Below are 25752 nucleotides of genomic sequence, written 5' to 3'. Positions count from 1 at the left end.
AGTATTTATCTTATTAACCTCTACTGAGATTAAATGGCTGGGTCCTGTGGGGTTTTTACGTAACTTCTGTTCCCTTATCTGCCTGTGCTGTAGGCTGCACGGGCTGTATCAGGTGTGAGTCAAACTAGGACTTCCCTGTCTAATATAAGAGGCAGAAAAGCAGGTCTTATTTTGACACTGTTCAATTGAATATGGTTGATTTTGGCTTGCTGTACACCAGCTAAAAGAGGGTGCGCGAAAAAATACCAGTAGCCTATCTCTTGTCTTTATAGACTTTGTCCTTCAATCATTTACTTGCCATTTTATGCAGTAGCCTAAGGATGGTGATGATGTCAATCCAACACTGCGCCCCCTCCCTCTCCCCTCTGTCTCTTTTTTTTTTTTAGACCCTGTTTGATCTTTCTTCGTGCTCAGTAGAACTTCCACCTGTGCCGTAGTAGGTTATGGAAATACCTAATGCGCTGCCTTTTTTAGGTTACTTAATTTAGTTTAGTCTCTGATATCTTGTTTTTCTGATGTTCAGTAGTGTTGCAGTTACAGTTACAGTTGATATATACCATCCAGAGAGTGGATATGTTGTGCTGTATTTCCAGGATCCATATTTTGGCCAGTCTTGCCAGTCTTTTTGTCTTTTTTGGGTAAGACTTTTACCTGATTTTCTTTTTTACTACACTAAAACTTATTAAATGAATAAAAGGTAAATGTAAACAGGGAAAAAGACAACATTTCCAAAATTATAAATGTCTTCTTTTTTCATCTTTTTTTTTAATATCTTATAGCTAGATCCTACATGGTAAAGGAATTTACAAGTAATAAAGTCTGTAAAGATGACTGTAATATATCTTACCATATTTTACCAAACTAGGTTAAATATTGTGCTCCATTTCCGGGACATGCTTTTTTTCTTCTTTTTGGCATAAGATGTTTCAAAGATTAATAGCAGCATGTACTTAAACACTAAACCTGCAAGGTTTATTACAAAGAGAATAAAACAGAAACATTAAATATTAACAAAATTATGTAGTTACCCAAAATGTTGGGGTGAAAGACGCACGGATAAAATACAATGAAAATGATCTTACTAGTAGTAAACAGTGTGTGCTGTGCTCATTTTTAGTTTGTAGACTACAACATATATTTTTTTTTCATGGACTTTGAGTGTGGATTGTCTCTCACGTTTCACACTGCAGTGCAGTCTTCTCTACACATAGATTTAAAATGTTGGTTTTGCTCAGGTCATGAAGGGGGATATGCATGCCTGATGATCAGGTTAATGTTGATGTTCACCTGTAATAGTTTTATTTTTATAGCTCAAGGTTCAAGGTTCTCTGGGAGTGTGATGTTAACATCATCAAACTGTACAACTGCTCCGCAGAGCCAGCTGCGTATTTCAAAATGTCTGACTAAGACCAATTAACAACACACTATACAAGACTTGCTTGTTTGTTCACTGATTTGTGCTCTATTTTATACTAGAATTCCACACATATATGCTTCTTCAACAAGTTCATGCAATACAATAACTGATTGCAAGTTTTAGATTTAATAACTGTGCTGTTGTGCTGTTTACTGTTACCATTATTTAGTTTAGTCAAATGCCTGCAGGCACAATTTTACATCAGGGACAATGGTGATTGAACTGAATATAGCTAAGTGTGTGGCTAGCCCACTGCAAGCCAACTTATCATGGTACAGTGGCGGACCCAAATGCACGACTCATACAGGTGATAAAAGGTAAATACTTTTATTGTCCAAAGAACAATGCAGGCAACAGCACAGCAGGAGCAGGCAGTAATTGTCATCAAAAGGCAGGCAGAGGTCCAGCAACACTTAGGTAGACAAAAGTACAAAAGGAGTAGGCAAGAACTTTATTTGTTTTTCAATATCGAGGTATTGTAATAATGTCTGTCCTGACATGCTGTAACCATGTTTTATGTGTCTGCAGAACAGGAACCTGCGGAAAAACAGTTTTTAAACTGAGTCAGGCCCGTTTTTATGTTGTAATGTAATCATTACTTTTTCTAACTTTCCTGTATAATAAATATATGAAATGAAAAGAAAACTGTAAATGGGAAACAGGCTAAAATTCAAAAACACCAGGGAAACTAACTCCTTAGAAAACGCTGGACAGAGTGACACAGAGACAACTACAATCTGGCAGAGGTAAAGTTGGAATGGAGAGTATTTAAGTGTTAGGATGAGGGGAAGCTGAAAGCAAACAGGTGAATCAAATTAGGGGCAGAGCTAATAATCATATGGGCGGGAAAGCAGACCAAGGCAGGAAGACAAGTGACCAAGGATGTAACCAAACAGTGGATTTCAAAACAAAACAGGAAGTAGATAAACAAACAGAAAGCATGAAACACACTACAACAGAAACCTGACAAAACCATGACACAACTGCAGTATTCAAGCTTCATTTCTGGTGTCCTAACATGCATTTCATTTTTCCACTTAATGGCACAACAACAAAACATTTTATTGCTGACCTGTACACCCTCACAAGGAAACCTTGTAAATACCACTGTATTCCATTTTTGGGCTGTTCTATAGTTAACTCATATCTGTGTGTCTTCACAGGGGCATCTACATCTACTTAGGACATAGCACCCCATCCTCCAGGTGAGGGTGCTGTAAGACAAAAAGGATGCATCAATTTTAACCTTTAAGTAAAGCATTATTAGTTAAATCATGTTATATTATAAATACATATTGTGTGTTTTCCTTTAAAGCATTTGCCCGAACAATGGCTGGAGGATCGGAGACCCAACAATGCAAACTGGGTGAGAATCAGACACAGCTGGTTCAAATAGCTTTGTATTTACTCTTGCTATGGCTGGTGGTAACACTTTACTTCATGTTTTCTACATAAGAGTGACATGACATTGTCATGAGACAGTCATAACCCATGAACCCTAAACCTATCCATAACTTGTCATGACAAAACCAAATGACACTTACTATAAGAAACTTTATGTCATAAACCTTTATGACTTGTTTATAATGTTTTATGATACGTTCATGATAGTGTCATGTTACATTGACTTCTAGATACCTTCAAGTAAAGTGTACCCACTCTGGTTCACATCCTCGCCCTGTTGCAGAACGCTGACGCTATCTCTTGCTCGTAAGCAAACTGCAAGGGGTCTAATAGTGCATCTATCTTTTAGGACACCACAATCCTCTGTTGTTATTGTCTGTCTTTGTTGTATGGGTTGTTACTTGTTATATTTATGTATTTACCCCTGCATTTTCTCTATGGAACAGTAAAAATACATTTGATTTAAATGTTGCTTTTTTTTCCCAGACTGAAATATGCTCAGCCAAGCACACAGAATGGGCAAGCTATTAAAAACAGACATCACATTATTCTGCTGTGTAAAATCTGTTAAAATGGTTGTGTGTTTTCCTTTTAAAGCATATGCAATTGCTGGAGGATCGGAGACCTAACAATGCAAACTGGGTGAGAATCAGGAACAGCTGGTTCAAATAACTTTTGTATTTACTCTTGCTATGGTTCTGGTAGTAAATGTTGCTCTTTTTTTTTGCCAGACTGAAATATGCTCAGCCAAGCACACATAACGGGTAAGCTATTAAAACAGATATCACATTATTCTGCTGTGTAAAATCTATACATGACAACCTTTTATCTCCCTTTTACCACTCTTATCTAAATTATTATTTAAAGAATAGGACCTTTGTGTAATTATTTAGTGTCCATGTACATCTTTGAAATCACTTCAAGTGAAACCCGACATTGTGTACCTGTTATGGGGAACTGTGTATATTCTGAGATGAAAAGATGAAAAGTCAAATGTATTTTAGAATCATCTTGCAAGTGCCACAACTTCAATCAAAGAGAGCCAAACTACTGACCATAGCTAGACTAAGACTGGGAAATTGATAAGTAAAGTTTGAATTCACAGTTTTTCTGTTCTCCCCAGACGCACTGATGTGAACTCAGTGACGAACTGGAATGCTCCTCTGGTTTGGGAGGGAACCTTTGATCCAGTGGTTATTGATGCAATCTATAAGAAAATGGACCCAAGAGTTGCTGTGGTGGTGTTTGCTGTTGGCAAGTAGGTACACAGGCTATTCTTGTACACCTGGAATTGTAAAGCTACCTGAATACTACTTATTCTATGAATCATCACTGGTGGGGTGGTGATGCAGTGGATATGATACATGACTTTGGTGTGGGAGACCTGGATTCGATGCCCACTGCGAACATCAATCAATCTGTCCCTGAGCAAGACATTTAACCCCTAGTTGCTCCAGGGGTGTGCAGCCTCTGACATATATATATATATATATATATATATATATATATATATATATATATATATATATATATATATATCAATTGTAAGTTACTTTGGATAGAAACAGCTAAATGACCTGTAATGTAATAATCCTTGTTGATAATCTTTCTGGCAGATACACACGTTTCCTGAAGGGCTTCCTGGAGTCAGGTGAAAAGTATTTTCTTGTTGACTTCAGGGTCACTTACTACATCTTCACAGACAATGAACAAGATGTTCCCAAAGTGAGTTGTTAGTAGTTTTGTGCATGACACTGCTACACAGCTTAACTGATACCCATTCAACAATAAATGCTACTACATAACGTTTTTACTCTTTTAATGATTGCTTATTCTATAAACATCAAAGAAGATGAAAGGGGAGGGTGTATTAGTATTTTGTTTGTTCACAAAACCCGAATCAGGTGCACTCTTTTCATGAAACATTGACAGTGTGTTTGACAGCTTTTTTACCACAGTAGTGAAGGGGTCCGAGGATCAGCACGGGTACAGTGGTTAAGACACACAATAGCGCAGAATGCAACACGATTCACCTGAACAAGAAAGTGTGAGGATGTCATTGACTGTAGGCTGATGTACTGACAGCCTTGAACCTTCAAAATTGGTAAACCTCAACAGCCTGATAATTTATAAAAAGTCTGGCCTGTGTGGTTTATTCCTCTTAGGTCAATATACTAGCAAATATTAACGTGTCGAAAACTAAAGAGATGACCATTGATTTTTAGAAAGAATCCTTCTCTCCTGTGGTGTTTAATGATCGAGCTGTTGAGGTTGTGCAGCAGCATAAATATCTTACTGTTACTGATGAAAAGCTGACCTTACGAGACTCATGTGGATGCTGTGTATAAAAAAAGCCCACCAGCGTTTGAGTTTGAGCTTCAAAGTTTTAATGTTGACAATACCTTCATGAAAATGTTTTATTGAGTCAGTCCTAACATCCTCCTTTGTCAGCTGGTAAAGGTAAAAAAGTTCAAGTTGCTTCTGTCTGGCCGTAGATAAAATCTGCCAAGATGTAGGACAAAAAGACTTGTGTCCCGATGCCATTGTATGATTTTTATGTGGTAACTGCTAGCTGTAAAACAATTTGCCCCTTAGGGATAATAAAGATAACTTGAACCTTAAACAGGTGTGCACAGTAAGGCACTGACCATGTTCATCTTTACGATGAAGTTCATCAACAAATAATACTACAAACTACAAGAGCTCAGTGCAGCTTAAGAAAAGAGTAAAAAAGAAAAGTCACAAAAGACGCAGAAGACACAGGTAAATAAGGAAAAGGTCACATTTAGAATTTTACTTTGTTTCATATTGGTGCTTTTCTTTGTTGTGTACACTTTGCACTTTTGCACACACTTTTTAATCCACTTTACACATTGTTTTGCCATAAAATCTTCCTTTGACCACAAGCGCAACACATTATTGTGGCAAGACATAATTGAAACTTATCTTCCCAAAGACATTAATTATTTTATACTCATATACTGTGATTGGATGTTTGAGAAGATGTTTGTAATTCATTTTTCTTTTTTATTTGACTGGGCAGATTAAATTGGGTAAGGGCCGGACAATTTCAGTTGTCACCATCCCTAGTGCCAAACGCTGGCAGGAAGTAGTACTTGGCAGGATGAAATGGACCACCATCACAATTGACAAACAGGTAAGTATCAAAACCCAAAATAGGCCGTACACACCACGAAAGCTAGTGGCTTTTTCATCCAGTTACAATTGCTGATGCTTTGAAATTAGCTCAGTTCTTAGGGACAGTTTGGTAATTATGGAATGGACCACCAGAGGAAAATAGGGGAGGGTCATCCAACTTTTGCATTCATGAAAACAGCAGAATTTTAAAGTGGCTTGTTTGGTGCATATTTTTCCACGTAGCTCCATGTAGCTCTCAGTCTTTGGATATTGTTCAGCTTCGGCAGCTTTACCTACGCTAAAATATACAATGACTGAGGAAGCCTAGTGACGAGCCCATAGCAACCAGTTCACGTGTTGAACTTGTTATTACCCAGTGTGCTTTGTTGAATGGTCTCATTGTTTTATTGTTTTATTTCATGTGAATACTAGTTTAGTAGAGGAGTAACTTAGGTAATGCAGTAATACAGGAAATGTGCATTTAGTTTCCATACTTATTGTGTTTCACAATAATGTTGGTTAGTGACCCTAACAGTGGAGTGTGATTAATGTGTAAGATGAGAAGGCAGCTGCTTAGTCTAGCATCTCAAGGTTGTATAAAAACAATGGGTATCTACACGTCTTTGCCATGCACAAACCAGAACAGAAGGCATTAATAAATTGTTGGGGAGGGTCATGCCTTATGATTATTGCCAAAGGGAGGGTCAAGTCTTTTTTGACTAAAGACCCCAAAACTCCTCCGGTAGCCCCTTAAATAAAAGACAAACAGTCCCTTACAAAGAAAAACAACAACAAATGGACTTTGAAATATTATTTATAGATCATTTAATTGAGTCCTTCTGTGGTGCATTCAGTCTCACATCTCAACTCTGTTTTTAGATCCGTAATGAATCGGACTATCTTTATATGATGGACATCGACAGTGTGTTCCACAGCCGTTTTGGAGCAGAGTCTCTCAGTCAACTGTCGGCTGTGCTTCACCGTGGCTACTACAAGGTTTTACTCTTGTTCCTACAGTATTTTAATTTCAAGTTAAAAAGTAGTTGTTCATGTTGTATTAACAATGTCCTGTCATATACAGTATTTGATACTTTTCTGATCAGGCACGGCATTAACCACTGTCACAAGTATCAGCTATAGCCTCTCACGCTTCATGTTTTTCTTCTCCATTTTATTTACTCAGAATACACCAAGGGATCAGTTCCCGTATGAGCGTCGGCCTAAATCCAAGGCCTTTATTCCTACTGATGAAGGAGACTATTATTACACTGCTGCTGTCTGGGGTGGATACCTGGAGGACATGTACAAGCTTGTCAAGTAACCATCAACAAATAATTGTTTGAATGCTATTTGTTACTAACGTCCAGCAGAAAGAATTAGTAAGGATTTGATAAAGCTGGAGCTGACAAGAAAGTGGACATTTAGATTTAGATACTAGACGTGTACAAATATTTGCCTTTCAAAACACGGTACATTGGAGAAGAAAAAAAACGTAGATTCTATATTGTTTCAGTAACACTTTATAATAACCGTCATTAATAAATGTTTATATGATAGTTAATTAAACTCAAGTTAATAGTAATTTAACATTACATTAAATTGTAAATGATAAGATTATCAGTAAACATTCTAAATCACTATTTGATTGTTTGTTAACAGTACCTATTGGCCTAGCCTAGTTTTATCAATTCATCATTTTTTAATAATGGTTATTATAAAGTGTTACCATCTTGGCATTTGTGTCTTTCTGATATTTTTGCACCTATGTAAGCTTCCTATTGTTTTTTGACATTACTGTAGTGCCAGAACTAAGTTACCACGTTTTTTTTTTCTTTAATTACTTGTTTCCTCCAACACGTTTAAAAATTAAATTAAACAAGCCAAATAAAACAAAGTTCTACCTCTTTTGTTTTCTCAGATACTGTTACACACAATCGGAGGAGGACGCCAAGAATGGGATTGAGGCTGTGTGGCAGGAAGAGAGTCACCTCAACAAGTATTGTCACATTTCATTCCCTATTCTGCAGTTATTTTTGCTGCTGTCCTTTTTTCAAGTTTCCAACCTGTTGCTCCTCATTTTTCTATCTGCCAGTCTTTGTCACATTTCCTAATCCTATTTTCTTAAAATACCTTCATCAATAAGACAGTATTAAGTTCTATACTGTTGACACTGAGCATCTCATCTACACTATTTCTAAGATGTACAGCTTATCAGTGGGTCTCTCTGTCATGCAGGTACCTGCTGTACAACAAACCAACCAAGGTGCTGTCTCCAGAGTACTTGTGGTCAGATTATGATAGCGCACCAGAAGACATTAAAGTTGTCAGAATCTCCCAGTTGGTCAAGAACTATGCAGAAGTGCGGCCCAATGGTGGACATTGAATCAAGTCGCTGATATTCAGGGCATAAAATTGGTATGGGTTGCTTTGTTTGTTTATAGTTTGTATTCATAAATTCAAATAAATTGATTTCAATATTGGTCTCTGTATCCCAGCATATTAATTGAGAACAAAGATTAAATCTCAGATGTCTCTTAAACATATTGAGTCAACAGTGTGACACCTCAGCATCCTTTACAGCTTGTTTACACTTTGTATCGTCCTTATTTTTGGTAAGGCACAGAACGGAGAATCTGGACTTTTATGGTAAACTCTCTACAACAATTTCTTTTTTGTATGGCATCCTCTGGTTTCTCTTTGATCTAAAATTTACAGTAGCCTATATGTTGATTAATATGATACAGCTTAGCACCATACATAACAAAGAAAGTCTGGAGGGGAGATCAATCATCATATACATACATACATACATACATATATTAAATAGAACCATCAAGACAATACAGTAATACAATTTAAAAAAAAACAACATACTAAGATTTGCATCTGAACCAGTTTTTCAGTGCTTGCTTAAAACCTCCTAAACTTGTAACCATCTTTAGCTTTACTGGCAACCTGTTCCACAGGTTTGTGGCAACAAACAAAAAAGACTCATGACCTAATTTACAAAATCAGTAGAGCTGGGAACATCTCTCACTCTGTTAAAATAATTTGATTTAATATCTTTGGGGACAGCCCCATGCACAGTCCTATGTACCATGCACAGGTGAATCTGAGACTTGAGCTTCTATGTTTAACCACCCAGTAGTCTCAAAATGAGAAATGTCAAGTTGATATTACATGGGGAGGTTCAGAATAAGCATTATAACCGGATCACAGGAAACAGGGGACACATGGACCTGAAATGAGACAAAACGGTAAGTTTCAAAATAAAAAAAATGAGGAGGGAGGAGACGTGACACTATCTATCTAGCTATCTATCTGTGGTGGAAGAAGTAATCAGATCCTTATCAAGTAAAAGTAGTCCTAATACAACACTGTAAAAATACTTGGTTACAAGTAAAAGCCCTAGAAAAAAATTACTTGTAATTTCTTGTAAAAGTGTGTAAGTATCATAAGGAAAATGTACTTAAATATTTAAAAGTAAAAGTAGGCTACTCAAGCAGAAAAATCCTTCCATTTTAGAAACTGGAAATGATCCCAACAGTTCGGTGTTTAATCGTCTAATCATTTCAGCTGTAGCCTTGGCCTACTTTTAGCTTAGGTAGCGATTGAATTTTTCACGTTACCATCGTGGTTTGGCCGGCAAAAAAGAAGCGGAAAGCTAGAAAAGCATTGTCGGAGGAACAGAGAGGAAACGGCAGGTTGACCAATCAAGGAGTTAGACACCAGTAAACAGAGGAGCTGCCAAATATCTTTTCCGAAGCTGTAGAGGGAGCTCTAAAGAGGAACCTGCAAGCAAAAAGAAAAAAAGAAATAGTAAAAAAAAGTAACAAAACATTGAGAATCGAGACCAGACATATGTATTAAGATAGGAGACCAGACCAGACCATAGACCAGTGGTTCTCAACCTTTTTTGGGCCAGTGCCGCCCTATCCATTATCCAGGTCCCTAACTGCCCCCATCAAATGAGATGTAGGCTAATTCCCAAGAATATTAATGATTATGCCCTAATATTAGGCATGCTATTGTTGTTACTATTGTTTTAAAAAATAATCAAAAAATTATATTATTGAATGGAAAACAGATGCATTAGTTTTCCAGGGATAAAACAAGCCATGTGAATAAAATATTTACAGGTGTTTCAAAAATGCAACCTGACATTCATTTAAATTAAGTAACAGCCAATCAGAGCAACTAGATATGTAACATTCAAACTTTAATTAGGCATTACAAACGCAACAGTAGCCAATCAGAAACAGCTGGCAATATAACATTCAAATCTATTTTTCATTCAAATCTTAATCTATAATCAAACTGTTCCAATGGAAAACAAGCACGGCACACATCACAGGACAGCTTTCGTAGAATATCCGGACTACAACCGCAGCTTGGTAGACCGGAGCATTTTCCACCAGGCCACCAAACCGAGTGGAGAGATAACCGTGGTCACACACAAGGGCCGAAATGTTGGTAAATAGAGATCGGTGCCCGTCAGCAGTTTCAGCAGAGGACAGCTCCACAGCAGACAGGGACATAGTATTACCTGGGCTTCCACATTGCATGTCTCTTTATTATGTCTACGGGCCGTACCGCCCCGTTGAGAAACAGTACTGCCATGGACTAATTGCGACAGTGTCGTAAAACGCCAATGTTATGGTCGTAAATTGGAGCAGTCGCCAGTCGTCCTCTGAGCTGAGTTTTCAGTCGCCCTTCAGCCTTCAACACAAGAGTGCTCTTCTCGGCCAAAACAGACATCCACCCAGCGTTACACCATGGCGGGGACAATTGCACGGAAAGCCATTGACCACCTGAAGAGCAAAGACTTCAGGGATTATTTGATGAGGTATGCAACGTTAGCATGGAAGCTGTTCGAATTTCTATTAGCACACATGCTAAAGCGACATAAGCTTGTTGGGTGTCTGGTGATAAGATACAGCTCGGTAACGTTGGTTAATGTTTAACAGCCGGCTGAATTCACTGTCCTGATCTGTCTAGACGACGTTTTGATGAAAGTCCATTACTATTTTTAATAATTTATGTTACAATGCGTTACATTGGCATCGGTTATCTCTGTTCTCTGCTAGTTTTCAAGGACGATTTAACTTTCTCTGATGTTAACTCTGTTTCTTTAGTTTAACATTTCTATCTAAACTAACGGTACATGGGAGGGCTGTGTTGTCAGTTGTTCTAACAAAGTAAAACAAAGCAGCCTAATGTCCTGGAAGTTGACGTGGTTATTGATAGTTTAGTGGATAGCGAAGCTGAGGACGGTTTGAATCCAGCGCGACAAGGAGCATCCTGATTTCTTTCAAAACACATTTTCCCCGCGGTAGAATGTTGTAGTAATGTAGTGCTCAGATATTCAGTTCAGTTCAGTACAGTTTATTTTAAGGTGCGACATGCAAAGGCCAGTAAAATGTTTCTAAATATGTAGCGAATCTGTCGACGTGGGTAGCCGTTGATAGGTTTACACGGTGTGGGGACAGGCACGGAAACCAGTAGGTGGAAAAACCAGAAGGCACAAGAGACGTACTTAGGGACCGTCTTAAAATATCAATACCAGCAATTTCAATCTTTAATACCTTTTTTGCTATTCAACATAGAAATCTCAAACCACTTACATTATAGAGAGGGAGAGCAATTCAACATTTCACACTTGTGATTGACCTAAATTTCTTATGCTGCACTGTAACTTTTATTCTTGTGTTTTATGTGTCTATTTTTTTTAACTGTCTATTCATGTGTTTTACCGGTTTTTAATGCTTATGATTTTTAACTGTTTTTATTTGTGTTTTATCTGTTTAACTGATTTTGTGTAAAGCACTTTGAATTGCCCTGTTGCTGAAATGTGCTATACAAATAAAGCTGCCTTGCCTTGCCTTGCCTAAAATAAATAAAGATAATAAAGAAATAAAAGTATAGTTACCAATAAAAATGGTAGGTTCAACACGTTTCTCGTAATAAAGTGACATCAAACCACCTCTAATCTGTCTCAGACATCTTCTCACAACTTTCACAGCTGTTAGATTTTGAAAATAATACTTTGAAAATACATTATCAATATCCCTGATCTGTTGGCTATTAAATACATATGTAAAGGTTATCATTTTAATAGGTTTCTCATTTCTGAACATAATAGGGTCGCAACTACTTTAACAACAGTATTGCGACTTAAACGCTGTTGTTCTTTGAAGTTGGGGCCAGTGTCAAATCTATCCTTGGAGATCGTTTTGACCTATTTTATACAGTCTATGGTTTTGACATGTTGTCAAGACGTTGGGTAATGTGTACATGATGCCATGGGGGGCACTAGCCACAGTTTAGAAGCTTGCTTAATATTTAGAGTCAAGACTAAATTATGACATGGTGATGCAAGTGGTCATCTTTGTTTACATTTGTCACAGGTTATCTCTTGGTTATTTTTTTATCCAGTAGAAAGTCAAGCAACTGCACTGTAGATGTAGGTAAGACACACATTACGTATGACCTTTGGCCCCAGCTCTTGTGTTTATTTGGCTTTCTGACAAAACAAGGTCCTTTTTTGGCGGTGCGTTTCATTTAGTCGATAATACAGTAATCAATACTTAAAAAAAAAAAAGATTCATTAGTAATCAATAAGTTAACCTTTAACTTGTTATGAATGCCATAGCAGACATATGACTTTAAGCATAGTTCAATATTTTCATCCAGGTACTAAAATGTTTCTGGTCTAAAACTGACTCATGACCTATTTTAGGTGGCAGCAGTTCTTCTATCACCAGGTGCATTTTAGCATGACTAATCTGTATTTGTGTTGTTATCTCTTCTATGTGGCCCTAAAAAACCACAACCTGTTCAACAGCACTGTAAGTACTTATCCTTTCTGTCCATCATTGTATCTGTGTCTCTCCTCACCTGTGACTGCCCACTTGTTTATGTCTACCTTTCTGTTTCATACCTAATATTGGTGTATCGTGTTCAAATCTTTCCTGTCATGGTTTTCTCTTCTCAGTACTTTTTAATAATGGGATTCACAATACATGTTTTACTATTATGTATTCACATGGTAGCTATGGTTGAGTTCTATTCTTCTGTACAACCAGTTAAAGATAAATGTCAAACACATTTGTCTATGGTATTGGCAATATTTTTTCACTTTTGTCTTTTCAGCATTTCTGGGGTCCCGTAGCAAACTGGGGTCTTCCTATAGCAGCCATCACAGACATGAAGAAGAGCCCCGAGATCATCAGTGGCAGGATGACCTTCGGTAAGACACAGAGACATCTACAGATAAACCCAGATTGATGCAGGGCATGCGCAATACCCTGTCCTTTTTGGTTCAAGTTTGTTATAGGGTTAGGTTTGTAATTTGTACTTTATCTCAAGGTTAATTAGACATAAGAGATTCGTTAAAGTACACTACAGCTTCAATTCATGTTAGGTCACTTTTGATTTTTTTCAGTTACCGCCCTTTTATATTTTACATTTGGAATGATAGAGCATTTACTTTGGCCTTAAGAGGGTGTCAAATGAACTGAAAACCTGGCAGAAGAATTGCTTTTTGTTTGCAATCAGGCTAGGTGACATGTTCATGTAACATGTTTGAGCAGTGGTTTAAAAGAAGACAGTGCTGTAATAAACTAATGCCTGTGTGTTTTCTCACTCCTCTCAGCTCTGTCCTGCTATTCACTGCTCTTCATGAGGTTTGCCTACAAGGTGCAGCCACGCAACTGGCTACTGTTTGCTTGCCATTTGACCAATGAGGCAGCACAGCTGACCCAGGGAGCTCGTCTCATCAAATACAAGTAGGCGATATTCTATGCTGTGATATGCTGTGGTCATTGTAAAGGTGGCTTAGCAAGCTACTGTTTATATAATTTGCATAGTCATGAAGCTTGTCTTTCTTTCCTGTTAATTTGAGCCTGGTCTTTAATTTTCCAAAATGACTTTTGACCCAGTTCACCATTTGATCAATGACTTAACTGAAGAGGCATAATAAAGAGCAAGCAAGTGCCTTTAAGGCTTGTATGATGAGATTTAAGCTAATAAGACGTATGTTAAAATTTACTGAAAGGATCTTTAAACTTAAGGTCATGGGATTAAACAGAATTGTATTCACTCAGACTGTTTCTATATTATTATAGCATGGAGAAGAAGAAGGGATCCTAGTGAGCAGAGCGAAGCAGATGCAGAACGTTCACTGAGTGGCACCATGCTGCTTCAACAGCCACCTAAACCTGGACATCAAAACTAATGTATCTAAATATCAAATTATTGATACTGTGGTACTTGCACCATTTATGTAAACCGGATGTTACCATGGTTGATCTTCCACATGAAGTTTTAATCACTTTTTACTGCACAAACCCCTCCAAGAATTTAAGTCAACTACTGTGATTTGGTTTTTAAGATTTTTGCAATATTCAACACACTGACACACAAAACTATAACATGGGTGAATGTCCTCTCAGCTGATCAGCCTGACAGTCTTGTCATTACCATTACTATTTTATTACTATCTTACCTAATTAGTGATTGAAATATTAATGAATTTAATAGAGAACTTAGCCTGAGGTCAGTTTTTGCAAATATGGCAACGTGATGGCAAATTATTGAATGCTAAGCATATAGACTTTGTTGATTAACCTTTACTTAAACACAGAGGACACACTGAGTGCTAAGCTAAGAGTGTGTATGAGCATCCAATTTGGGATAGTTTTTATTGCAGTATGACAAATAAGACAAGTTGCTTCTGTCAGTGTTGACCAAACATACTGTATATTATGCGTTGTCATATGTCATGCACTTTAATTTATTGTCATTATATAATTAACATTCTTTCTCAAATTAGTGAATTGTTTCTCTGAGTTTGTTGAAATAAATTGGCTGTAACCACAATTCAGCGAGTGATTTTTTTTTTTAATGAAGATCTGCTTTGCAATTGCAGTTTTCATTTGATTCTTGTTTGTCTCAAACTCCTGTTCCATGGTAATTGTTAGGGATCAGGTCACCTTTGCAATGTCACATATTTCACCAAGGAGGCCACTGCTGCGTATTTACACTCAACACTTTGTTCTGCAACCCAATGCCCTTGTTAACTTACCATCACATCTTTTTAACTAGGTTAAGTACAAATCAAATAAAAAGGAAATTTATGGTTATTTCATATGTTTCATGTACAAACCCCAGATGTTAAGCTTTTTTGAGAAAACAATAGCTGCAAACTGGAGGAACAAATTTTTTAAATAAAAAAAAACATTGTTTAGGTGTAGGCGTGAGGAGTGAGATTGGTCAAGGTTAGGGAAAGAATACCAAGGTAAGCCAATCAGAAGCAGACTAGGGCAGGATATGCTTCACCATCCTAGGAAATGCATTTTTTTTTGTATTAATCATTTTGGAAAACAAATTTATCTAATAAGCATAAAACATTTCTTACATGGATATTATTTGAAAACTGAGCAGAATAGTTAGTAGTAAAGTGCAATATAAACAAAAGTGCCAAAGATCCAATGAAAAGCCCCAACAAAAAAAGAATAAATCAAAAAAGGAATAGAAATAAAATGAAAATAGTAATGCTTTTTCTATCTGGGGTCAGATGATATGAAAGGTCTGATAACAAGTCATGAAGATGAAGACTATTTTTTAGATTTAAACAATTCTAAGGAATCTAAGAATATAGATATTTCTTTCAGCAAGGTTGTAAAACATGGAATAGATTTTTTTGTGTTTTAACAAATTACTGAACAAAAATATTAATTTAGTTGTCCTTCAGGGCTGGTATTACGAAATTATTAGCTGAAATCCAATTGTAGAAATTCTACCAAATTGAATTAGATGCATTACAATAAAAAAATAGATATTCCATTGTTTCTATTCCTGAGCTACAAAATGTACATTAATTAATGTAAATGTTAAACCTCAATCGTAAAAACTCCATGAAGGATATAAAGTGCACTTCTTTGGCTTTAATAGAGGGAACTTAATTATTTCACATCGAATCCTTTATATCCCCGTTTTAAAGGCGAAGTAAATAATTATATTGAAAGTACAGATCATAGAAACGTAGTATTACATTCTTATTTGAAAAAAGGCAACCATTAAAAAGCAATGGGTACAGTCTCGGCACTGTAGGAAACAAAATTTGCTTCCAGTAGATGGCAGTAGTGCATGAAAGAGAACCAGTTGTTGTAGTTTTGGTGAAACGACCAAGAAGAAGACCAACATGGCGTCCGTGAGCAGTGATGAGTGGAGAGCTATTTGCGACAAATTCACCTACGCCCAAAACCTCACTGTTGTAGAATCACGAAATGACCCTGAGAATGACCCGTTCCGCTCCAAATACAAGGCCAGGGAGCTCCTCAGAGAGATACACTGCTCGCTTAAGAGTTTCGAGGCCGGCGAAGGTGAAGCGGAAAGCGGCGAAGAGAGCGGCGACCAGCGGCCGATAGAGCCGCCGGTGGACGGGCAGATGGAGGACGTGTTCGGTCAGGGCTTCAGCGGCGACTCGCCTGCCGGGCAGCGGGCCGCTAAACTCGGGGCTGTGGAGTACTATCTGGGCATCAACCATGTTGACACAGAAGAGCTGTCAGCCGGACAGGAGCATTTGATGAACTGCATGAAACTGCTTGAGAAATGCAGAGTGTCGTCGGAGAATGTGTCGCTGTTTATCCATGTCAGGGTAACGTTGACGTTAACTTTCCAACAGAATAAACAGGCCATGGCTGCAGCCTAACGATAAGCTCAACCAAAGTTTTCTTAACAATAATGTTGGAAGATATGATTGATCGTGACCGAGCTGCTACATATCAACCATAACAAAGCAACTGACCAGAATATTGTTAAACCCCAATACAAACCCCAATTGCAAATGTTATCATCAGTAACGAGATTGGAGTAGCGTTGTGGAGCTAGGCCTGTGATAAAGCAGTTAAACCACAATTGCCCTTTTACATACATTACGGTGTTATGATATGTCATAAGATATGAACAAGAATCAGAGTCCATCCATGTTTTAAAAAGCCTTATGAATAGATTAAATGTAGTAGCTATGAGAGCAGATGATGCTGATCACTTGCTCATGTATTTTGCTGTTTGTGCTATCAGAACCAGTTGGGTATCCTGTGGGCAGGCCGGGATGAGACGGAGACAGCTCAGGGATTTCTTGAAACAGCAGAATCCATCTACCAACGTTATAAAAAGGAGGTGAGGTTGGTCTCTTGTTGGACTGTTTACTTGAAGCTGCTTGTACATTGACTGATTAATGTAAGGACAGGAGAGACTGTCGTAGAAGAAAACCATCACTGCTATTATGTAACTGTTTGCCTCCCAGGTTACTGCCTGACTGATAAATATCTAGCTTCTTTATTGTCTCACAACTAGTCTACTATTTAGGCATCATGATAAACACTTAACGGCATACACCATAGTGAGTAGTAAAGTTGTATTAGTTGTAGTAGTGATTAATACAGTTATATCTTTTCTTAGTAAGTTTTGATTTTGTACACTTGTTAATCATCATCAATTTGCCTCACCATCAACAGGTCGAGTGTCTCATAACCAGAATTTACTTTTTTGTCATTAGCCAAGGCAGAGTATTATTATTGTTATATTTTTTGTAAAAAAGTTGTGTATGTGCTTTTGAAATTGCAACTTTCTGGTATTCCTACCCTGAAATTCAGATTAAATGTGAAGTAGGGAGCAAAAAGGGAGTAAATAAGTATGTGGCCTAACTGTGTGCCACTTGCTGTAACTGTGGTGATGACACCAGCATTCAAGAGACAAACTGACAGATGAGTAATAGTTTCTTGCAACCGCAAGAGGGACAAGATCATGGAGCCATGTTTGTTGTGTTTTGTGTTTTAAGGACGGGAGTCCACCCACTGATATGACAGAGTACTTCACTACTGAGGAGAAGCTGCTGACGCATCAGGAAAGGACCAAGAGGTAACTTGTAAACTTCAACATTCCCATAGAGAAGGCCCACACACATATTTACATTTACAGACTTCCCAACTGGTTAAATAACACTATTGTCCAAAGGTTTGCATAAGAGGGGTCATACATGGAGCAATCCATGGGTTTGAATTTTCTCTTTCTCTATTATGATTCCCCATATACCCCTTCTACCTTTCACTTTTTCTCCAAATGCCCTTTCTCAGGTTTGAGTTGGCCTACACCCATACCATGTACTACCTTGCTCAAGTCTATAAAAACCTTGGTGAGTCTTATCTTGCTTATGTCAAATAAGTGCAACGGTATAAATTAATTGACTCATGTAAATGAAATGCCTAAAACATGGATGTAAAATGTACTCTGTTTTTATCTAATAAGTAGTATTTTAAAGTATCATATCCATCATTATTTAAGGCAATTCAGACATCTTTTTTTGAACTGGATTCCTATTTATCTATGGGAACATTATGAAACTGAGTCTTCTTGTGTTACTGTATTACTTTACTTAATGATAGTAATAATAACTATAGTGTTCTGTCTCCCAGGTGAAACTGAGCGTGCTGCTACCTACTGCCACAGCACCCTGCAGAGACAGTTGCAGTTAAATCAGTACAGTCCAATGGAGTGGGCTCTGAACGCTGCTACACTATCACAGTATTACATCACTAAGGTAGGGCACATATTGATTCAACTTGATTTGAAAGCAATTGATTTAAAATCTCACATCTAAAAGGATTTAGCGTGTTATCATCCAAAATTGAAAGAAAGAAAGTAATCCATTTTGCCTTGCTTCTGCACAATTTTGAAGATATATTAATTAAGATTAAGCTATTAAGATAGATATTTTCTGACACTTTACATGTAGTCAAATCATTTTGATTACATGGCATACATACAGTACATAAATCATATATAGTTGTAAGATCTGCTCTTGTTGCTCATTGTCACAGTGTTTTAAGTATTGAGAGGTGTGTGTGTGTGTGTGTTTGTGTGTTTGTTTGTTTGTTTGTGTTTTTTAGGGACGATACATGGAAGGCAGGCATTGTCTCTCAGCTGCTACTGTCATATCAGGTTTGGCAGGAGAGGTTCCTTCTGAGGCAGCAGCACAGGAGAGTAAGCATCTATCTACATCTTTAATTAATATGCATATTCAAATAAACATAGTTATTTGCTTTTTTCCTTTTGTATTGTATACTCCTAATCAAATACAATGAGTCTGGCAGGAACGAACACAACTGTGTAGCAAAGCATTGCTACACTTATTCAACCAATCCTACCTACCTCCCTTTCTCAGGTGAGACAGAGAGGGAGCATAGGGAGCAGCTGATGCAGAAGAGGGCTGAGATTGCGAGATGTTGGATCAAATACTGTCTCAATGTCCTGCAGGACTCTAAGAAGTTGCTAGAGGTACGGCATGGTTGTATGTGTGAAAGCACTGTTGTGTGGCTGTTTTTAATAACTTTATACTCAAGTCCACGCCTCTCATATGAGCAGGAAAAAGCACCATCCACAATAACAAACCCTCAACAATATCAGCAGACAACCCAAGGAAAAAGAAGTTGGACTGTTTTTTAATCAACTATGTTATCTGTATATATGTGTGTTTACCTATCGAAGTTTATGTTTACATGTCTACATGCTTAAGTCTCTCTCTACATAATTATATTGAGTGAGTCTTAAAATGTGCATGAACGTGTTTGTGACCAGGACAGCATCGGGGAGCTGGATACTGATCGTCAAGAAGAGTTGAAAAGAGCGAGGAGACGTGAGGAGGAGGAGGAAGAGAAGGACAGGAAGAGCGCTCTGCTGTTTGGCTCTGAAGACACCTTCGACTCCATTGCTAGCCTGGAAGAGAAGGTCTATATACCGTGTCTGATGCTACTGCTAGTACTAATGTTTTTGTCATCATGTGATCATGTTATACCTGTTAAAAGTCACCATTATCTCTGTGTCAGTAGCAGCAGCAATGTGTTTCTTCATCAATACTTTAAATACCAGTAGCTATCTTTTTAATGTCACGTCTTAGTAATACAAGGTTTTTAACATCAGAGGGCGCCATTCTGCAAATGAATGCTTAACCCATTGTTGTTTTCTAGGTGCGCTGTTTGTTACCACTGGACTTTGCTGAGGCCAGAGCTGTATTTCTGGTGGGACAGAATTATGTTACACAGGTACACAAACACACACATCAATTTAGACACTCTTATACAAGGAAACAGACTCACACAGCAGTGGAGCACAGTTAAATAATTCCATAGCTGCAGATGTTTTTAACTGCATTGGTACTACTTTACTGTCCCTGAAGTCCTCAATCATATTGCAGGCCAAGGAGTACTTTCAGATGGACGGCTATGTGACCGACCACATAGAGATCTTGCAGGATCACAGTGCTCTGTTCCGGGCCCTGGCTTTCTTTGAAGAGGATCTGGAGCGGCGCTGCAAAATGCACAAACGCAGGGTTGACATGCTGGAGCCAATCTGCAATGGTACTGCACTAACTTTGTTCTTGAGTTGCATTTTCGCATTTGTCTTTTTGAATATTTTCATAAAATAGATTACAGTTGGCAGAGATGGCACAAGATAACTGGTGACAATTTTCAACCCGAATGTTTTCGCAAGCTGACATAATTGATTAAATCTGACTTTTTTTCACTCTCTCTGTCTACAGACTTGAATTCCCGGTACTACCTAATGATCCGCAGACAGATGATGTTTGAGTTGGCTGAGATCTACAATGAAATGATGGATCTGAAACTAACACTGGCCAACAGACAAGCTGATACACAGTCTCTAGATAACCACACTATTAAAAAATTCAACCATCTCTGCTCTGCCTCTGCCAAGTGAGTGTGTGTGACTTATCTGTCATCTATCTGTGCATCTACAGTTATTCCATCTAAATGATTTGAAATACTCTGATCTCCTCTCCAGATACTTCCAGATGTTCCTAGACTCTCTGTGTTCTCCAGAAGGGAAGATCCCAGAGCACCTGGAGGAGGAGGTGCTGAGACCGGCTCTGGTGGCCCGCTTCAGATTGGCCCGACTCCACAGCCGGCTTATCAGCTCTTCACCCTCTGTTCAGCTGGAAAACCTTGACAAGTCTTTGGAAAACTACAAGTAAGAAGATATATTTGTTAATTTATGGTGTAACATCCAAACACTTTCTGGTTTGCATATTGAAAGATGTGCTCTCGACAGGAGCCCTCTGCAAAATAGTTATAGGTTGACGTTAGTCTCGCGTTGCCAGACCTTCCCCTACATCGCTGCAGAGGAGGGTCTGGCTAGTCCACACAGCATTCTGGGATGGGAGAAAAACAGTGTTCTGGTTTATTGGCCTTTCTTTAAACCAATCCCAATTGTCATGGGCGATGCTAAGTGTCGGACGGAGCAAATAGCCTTGGGAAGGAACTTGTTTTGGTGGAACATGTATGTTCAAAAGTTGTTTTAGTTGTGCAATAGAAACCTGAGATTGGACAGATAGTCTAGCTAGCTGTCTGGATTTACCCTGCAGAGATCTGAGGAGCAGTTAACCGTAGTCCTCAGAAATCCAGAGTTTAGAATTCCAACACAAAGAAAGCGGAAGGTTACGGACATCCGCCAGAATTACGGCCAGCACTGGAGCAATTCCAGAAGTGGAATGTCGTGGATATACAGTAGACTAGGTTCATGTAGAAGCACAATGTATATAGTAAGACAGGTGTGTTTGGTGGAAAAGAAGGGACTTTGTTGAAAGCAGTTAAAATTAGTTGGCTGGGGTAAGTTTTATCTGGATGTATCTGTATAATGTGTTGACTGTCCATTTCACTCTCCACCTGTTGTCTAGATACGTGGTGGAGTACTGTGAGGCCCACCCTGAGGCAAAAGCCGCTGTGGAGACGGAGCTGGAGCTGAGTACAGAGATGGCCGGTCTGCTCCCTCTCAAAATCAATCGCCTCAAAGCTAAGATGAATGCAAACAACTGAAGGACGTCACTGCTTACTGAGTGACTTGTTGTTTGGCTGAAAGTGTTGAATCAGTTGTTGAGTCAGTGTAAATTCACCATCTTTATGTACACTCCCAACAATTAGAGAAACTGGATGGCAAATGAATGACTTTCTTTTTTGTACTGGTGATGGCTTAATTTTGGTGCAGTGGGCATGCTGCTTCCAAAAGACCTTTGAACATATTACAACATATTACACGCTGTACATATGTGCCCTCCTCTGTGAAGTAAAATGTGTAGTCAATTTACTTTTAATTCAAATAGCACCGTAAATATACTCCCTTCAAAATTAATATGACAATGTCTTTCTCATAGTACTAATACATATATGAGAATAGTTGATACATTTCAACACTTTGAAGTGAATGTGGGTTGACCCAGACCTGTTTTTACTCTTTACATCAATGATTTCTTTCCACTGGTGGTGGAGTGAAGAAATCTTTGTTGGTCCTTTGCACGAAAAAATAAAAACTAGCTGCTTAGACTAAGGCAGTCCCATTAACATCCTTGTGGTGGATATAACACATTTTTATTTTATTTTGTGTCATTTTCTTTTCTTTTACAATCCTATGTGACCTTAGTCTGATTCATACTTTTTTTTTTACATATTTTACTTTTTTTTATTGTTAATCATATTGGTTTTCATTTAATGTGGCTTCATTTTGTGTAAAGCCCTTTAGCTACTTTAAGTCTTTGATGGTTATTGTTGAGGCCTACTTTAACCAGGGTTAATGTGGTAATAAAAGGCTGCCAATGGCTCAGATCAGTCCTGCAGGAGTCCAGTTTAGCAAGTCTACCCATGCTAAGCTCAGTACCAAAACCGACCCGTTATCCTCAATTATCTCCAAGTCAAATCCAGACCTGATTTGACCCGTTTCTCTAAGTCACTGCAACAAAATACATAGGGACATGGGTCAGGGGCAATAGTTTTGTGAAAGGTACTCAAATATAAGAGACCAGAAAAATAGTTACTTTAGAGAAAGACCAAAACTGATGAGGGAGGTTCCCTTAGTGTTGTTTACATTCATCACATTTGGGAGAGATAACATATTTTTGTCACCCGCTGCCCAAGTTAATTTTTATCTGTGCCCGTGAATTTATAGTAATATATTGTTTACCTGTTACACAGCTTTTTTGCAGGTTTTATCTGTCGGGTACCCGACCTGGTGCATGTTTCCAGTACACATAGAGTTGACCCAGTTTGTACTATTGACAGGTAGTTGTTGCGCCTTAAACTGAGATTCTTACTCTGAAAATCATCAGAACAACTGCCTGAACTGTCAGAAACAACCGTTCCAGTGTCTTTAAGTGGACTTAATGTTGGTTTGAGATATAATAATCTGCATATTGCCAGCTTCATCCAGTTCCAATTAGCGCATTTTCTTCCTGTCTGAGGAGTCACAATGTCATCCTGTTTTATGTACAGCAGATACTCTATGTAATAATAAACCAATTAACTAATACACACGTCACAATCACAATTTGTTTTTTTACTTGCAAATAGAGGCTGTGTCTAAAATGGGTCCTCAGTCTTTTCTCAATTCCTTCTCAATATACTATAACACAAGTACCCAATTTAATGACTCTGGGTCCCTGAATAAAAGGCTAAAATGTCTCAGTTTGGGGCCCAGATTGTTTTAAGAATGTTCCAAATCTGTGAAATTACTTAATGCAAAGAAATGTCTAAAACAACTAATGTGAAGATGTTCTACACAAGTTACAGAAGGCAATACCTCGACATAGATCTTTTTGGTCAATTTATATTGTTTGTCTCAGCTGTGTCCTGCATTTAATGTACCATATTATTATAGTCAAGCAACTCTGAGTCTGTGAATAGCACTATATAAAGTCCATTTATTATTATAGGGTTACATACATTATCTACACATTGTTTATTGAGTATTGAACAGGTGGCAGAGATAAAAGGGACTTTTCATATCAATAGTTAAAAGTCCTAATAATATTATAGGGTCCTAACTTTCTTAAAATTCATTTGAGTTTGAGAACCTCTGCAACTTTTAAGATTCAGTTGCATGTTGAAAGGGGAAGTAGCTCAGATGTGTGGCCTAATGCATGACCAATTTCCAACTAAACGTGACGCCATTGTAATTTAATGAGGTCACTAGGGCAGGCTAAAGTGAGACAGTGCAATAAAGCTGAAAAAACAGTTTAAAGACTTTATTCTTCCATCAGTATGTTCTTAAATGGTAACTCAGGTAGTTTATTCAAAATCCAAATCAAAGTCCATGACCAAATGGAAATCTCACCAGAAGAGAAAAAGGTTCTTTAAAACGGAAAACAATTCCTCAACAGTGATCAACATTTGGTGTCCGGTACTTTCCTGTCCTTTGGTCCTTCACTATCCAATTTCTACAGCTCTTTCCAACCCTTTGTTCTCTGCACTCTGCTTGCTCTGGAGGAAACTACTAGAACTGTTGGGTCCTTGTAAATTCTGGAGTGTGGTCTAGACCTACTTATCTGTAAAGTGTCTCGAGATAACTCTTGTTATGAATTGACACTATGAATAAAATTGAAATTGAATTGAATTGTTCCCCTGCTTCTTTTCTTCTGCTGTCTAGGAAGCTCCTTTGTCCTGCTTCATCAGTTTGCTTAAAAACCTACACCTGGGTAAGTGGTGAGGCATTCTGGGAGCTGTAGTGTGTGCCCTGGTGGCCTTTTTGTTATGTGGCTGCCCATCATGTCTGGGAATATCGCATCTCTCTACTACCTGGCCCCTTATTGACATACCTGTTTAGCACATGACACGTGAAACTAATGTGCTGTGAATTATTTTCCAGTAAGGTCTCTTGCCAAACCAAGAGAATTTATGGAAAATCCATCCTTACAAAGAATATGCATACAGATTTACAGAACACAATACGTTCATTTTCATTTTTGGCACATTACTATGTACACTAATGAAGAACATTTCTTGTAAGATTCATACTATCAAGTGCCAAGAATAAGTTTATTCTGTTGATGGTTACAATTTACGTTATGCCAGTTGTGAAGAAGTATATTATTAAACACAGATATGAAGGAAAAAACACTTTGAAACTTCCCATCCCATTAGATACATTTAAAACTTTTTACTCCAGCTTTTACAGTACAGATATTGATTATTGATCTCAGTGAGATTACCTTGTTGAATAAAAGTTATAATACTGACATAACGATCATAATCATCCATTATATGAAAATGCTAACATATATTACCGTCACAGTTCTCCTATACATAAATCAAACTGAATATCTCTTACATTAGTGATTGTATAGGGGTTCGTAGCGTTTTATAATGCCTGATTATTAAATGGAGACTTGAGACATGCTGTGTGTGCAGTAATGTGTGCATGTGGGTATGTCCCTCATAAATGTCACTCACAGTATGTGTGCGTGCGTGTGTGTGTGTGTGTGTGTGTGTGTGGCAAGGCTGGGCAGGCTACTGTGTCATTTCCTAAAGGAAAATGATGTGTTGCCACTTCCTGCAGCATCATTCCAATGTGTCAGCAGGAACAAACAGTTCTCCCACACAACTTAGGTACACAGTTAAGCTTGTATATCATGAAGAAAAACTGGGTTGTATAGCATCACTACACCCTGTGATGAACATTGATAGTGAGGTGCAGTGAGAGATGATGTGATGTGAGATAAACTGCTCTTTCTCACAGAATGTGACAACCACAAAACTTCAGACGTTGTCAGCTCAGTCGCTCCGATCGATCATCAAGTTGATTAACAGATGAAACCAACTCTCATCAACAATTACACTCAATTCGAGTGTTCATGCACTTGGACTGCAGAGCATTTAGTGAGTGTATCAAAACAAATACATGATTTAAAGGCAAACACAACATTAAATTTAGTTTTGACAAAATGT

The 25752-nt window shown here is 38.0% G+C and overlaps 3 protein-coding genes across 5 annotated transcripts; all 3 read left to right on the top strand.

Moving 5' to 3' along the window:
• Positions 1 to 403: 403 nt before the first annotated feature.
• On the top strand, positions 404 to 8363 carry LOC116692760 (globoside alpha-1,3-N-acetylgalactosaminyltransferase 1). 2 transcript variants are annotated; one of them, XM_032521277.1, is made up of 12 exons: positions 404 to 638; positions 2581 to 2622; positions 2733 to 2783; positions 3419 to 3463; positions 3553 to 3585; positions 3945 to 4079; positions 4438 to 4546; positions 5865 to 5978; positions 6839 to 6955; positions 7143 to 7276; positions 7878 to 7955; positions 8195 to 8363. In XM_032521277.1, the coding sequence occupies exons 1-12, from the start codon at positions 574 to 576 to the stop codon at positions 8340 to 8342; spliced, it is 1071 nt and encodes a 356-aa protein (XP_032377168.1). In that variant the 5' UTR covers positions 404 to 573; the 3' UTR covers positions 8343 to 8363. The 2 variants fall into 2 exon arrangements, with proteins under 2 accessions (XP_032377168.1, XP_032377173.1); XM_032521282.1 differs by lacking the exons at positions 3419 to 3463; positions 3553 to 3585 and adding an exon at positions 3308 to 3340.
• Positions 8364 to 10549: 2186 nt separating this feature from the next.
• mpc1 (mitochondrial pyruvate carrier 1) lies at positions 10550 to 14314 on the top strand. 2 transcript variants are annotated; one of them, XM_032521331.1, is made up of 5 exons: positions 10550 to 10805; positions 12804 to 12807; positions 13112 to 13208; positions 13614 to 13746; positions 14086 to 14314. In XM_032521331.1, the coding sequence occupies exons 1-5, from the start codon at positions 10735 to 10737 to the stop codon at positions 14108 to 14110; spliced, it is 330 nt and encodes a 109-aa protein (XP_032377222.1). In that variant the 5' UTR covers positions 10550 to 10734; the 3' UTR covers positions 14111 to 14314. The 2 variants fall into 2 exon arrangements, with proteins under 2 accessions (XP_032377222.1, XP_032377215.1); XM_032521324.1 differs by lacking the exon at positions 12804 to 12807 and adding an exon at positions 10899 to 10902 and having other exon boundaries at positions 10621 to 10805.
• Positions 14315 to 16095: 1781 nt separating this feature from the next.
• Positions 16096 to 23340, top strand: kifbp (kinesin family binding protein). Its single transcript, XM_032521266.1, is given in 14 exon segments — positions 16096 to 16120; positions 16123 to 16619; positions 17045 to 17143; positions 17805 to 17884; positions 18100 to 18158; positions 18439 to 18563; positions 18913 to 19006; positions 19188 to 19300; positions 19601 to 19750; positions 19990 to 20064; positions 20217 to 20379; positions 20562 to 20736; positions 20825 to 21010; positions 21717 to 23340. Coding segments are annotated over 14 exon segments (1980 nt in total). The 3' UTR covers positions 21856 to 23340.
• The last annotated feature ends 2412 nt before the right edge of the window (positions 23341 to 25752 follow it).

The sequence above is a fragment of the Etheostoma spectabile genome, chromosome 1 (assembly GCF_008692095.1).
Source record: "Etheostoma spectabile isolate EspeVRDwgs_2016 chromosome 1, UIUC_Espe_1.0, whole genome shotgun sequence".
Classification (NCBI taxonomy): Eukaryota; Metazoa; Chordata; class Actinopteri; order Perciformes; family Percidae; genus Etheostoma; species Etheostoma spectabile.
Note: the sequence above shows the minus strand (reverse complement) of the source record. Positions and strands in the feature narration are given on the sequence as shown.

Bases quoted from the DNA above. Each gene is read 5' to 3' on its own strand.
- mpc1 (XM_032521331.1), top strand. From the start codon at position 10,735: ATGGCGGGGACAATTGCACGGAAAGCCATTGACCACCTGAAGAGCAAA. The intron at 13,209-13,613 runs GTAAGACACAGA...CACTCCTCTCAG, and splicing joins CAGTGGCAGGATGACCTTCG to CTCTGTCCTGCTATTCACTG. The intron at 13,747-14,085 runs GTAGGCGATATT...ATATTATTATAG, and splicing joins GCTCGTCTCATCAAATACAA to CATGGAGAAGAAGAAGGGAT.
- LOC116692760 (XM_032521277.1), top strand. From the start codon at position 574: ATGTTGTGCTGTATTTCCAGGATCCATATTTTGGCCAGTCTTGCCAGT. The intron at 2,623-2,732 runs GTGAGGGTGCTG...TTTCCTTTAAAG, and splicing joins CATAGCACCCCATCCTCCAG to CATTTGCCCGAACAATGGCT. The intron at 3,586-3,944 runs GTAAGCTATTAA...TGTTCTCCCCAG, and splicing joins CAGCCAAGCACACATAACGG to ACGCACTGATGTGAACTCAG.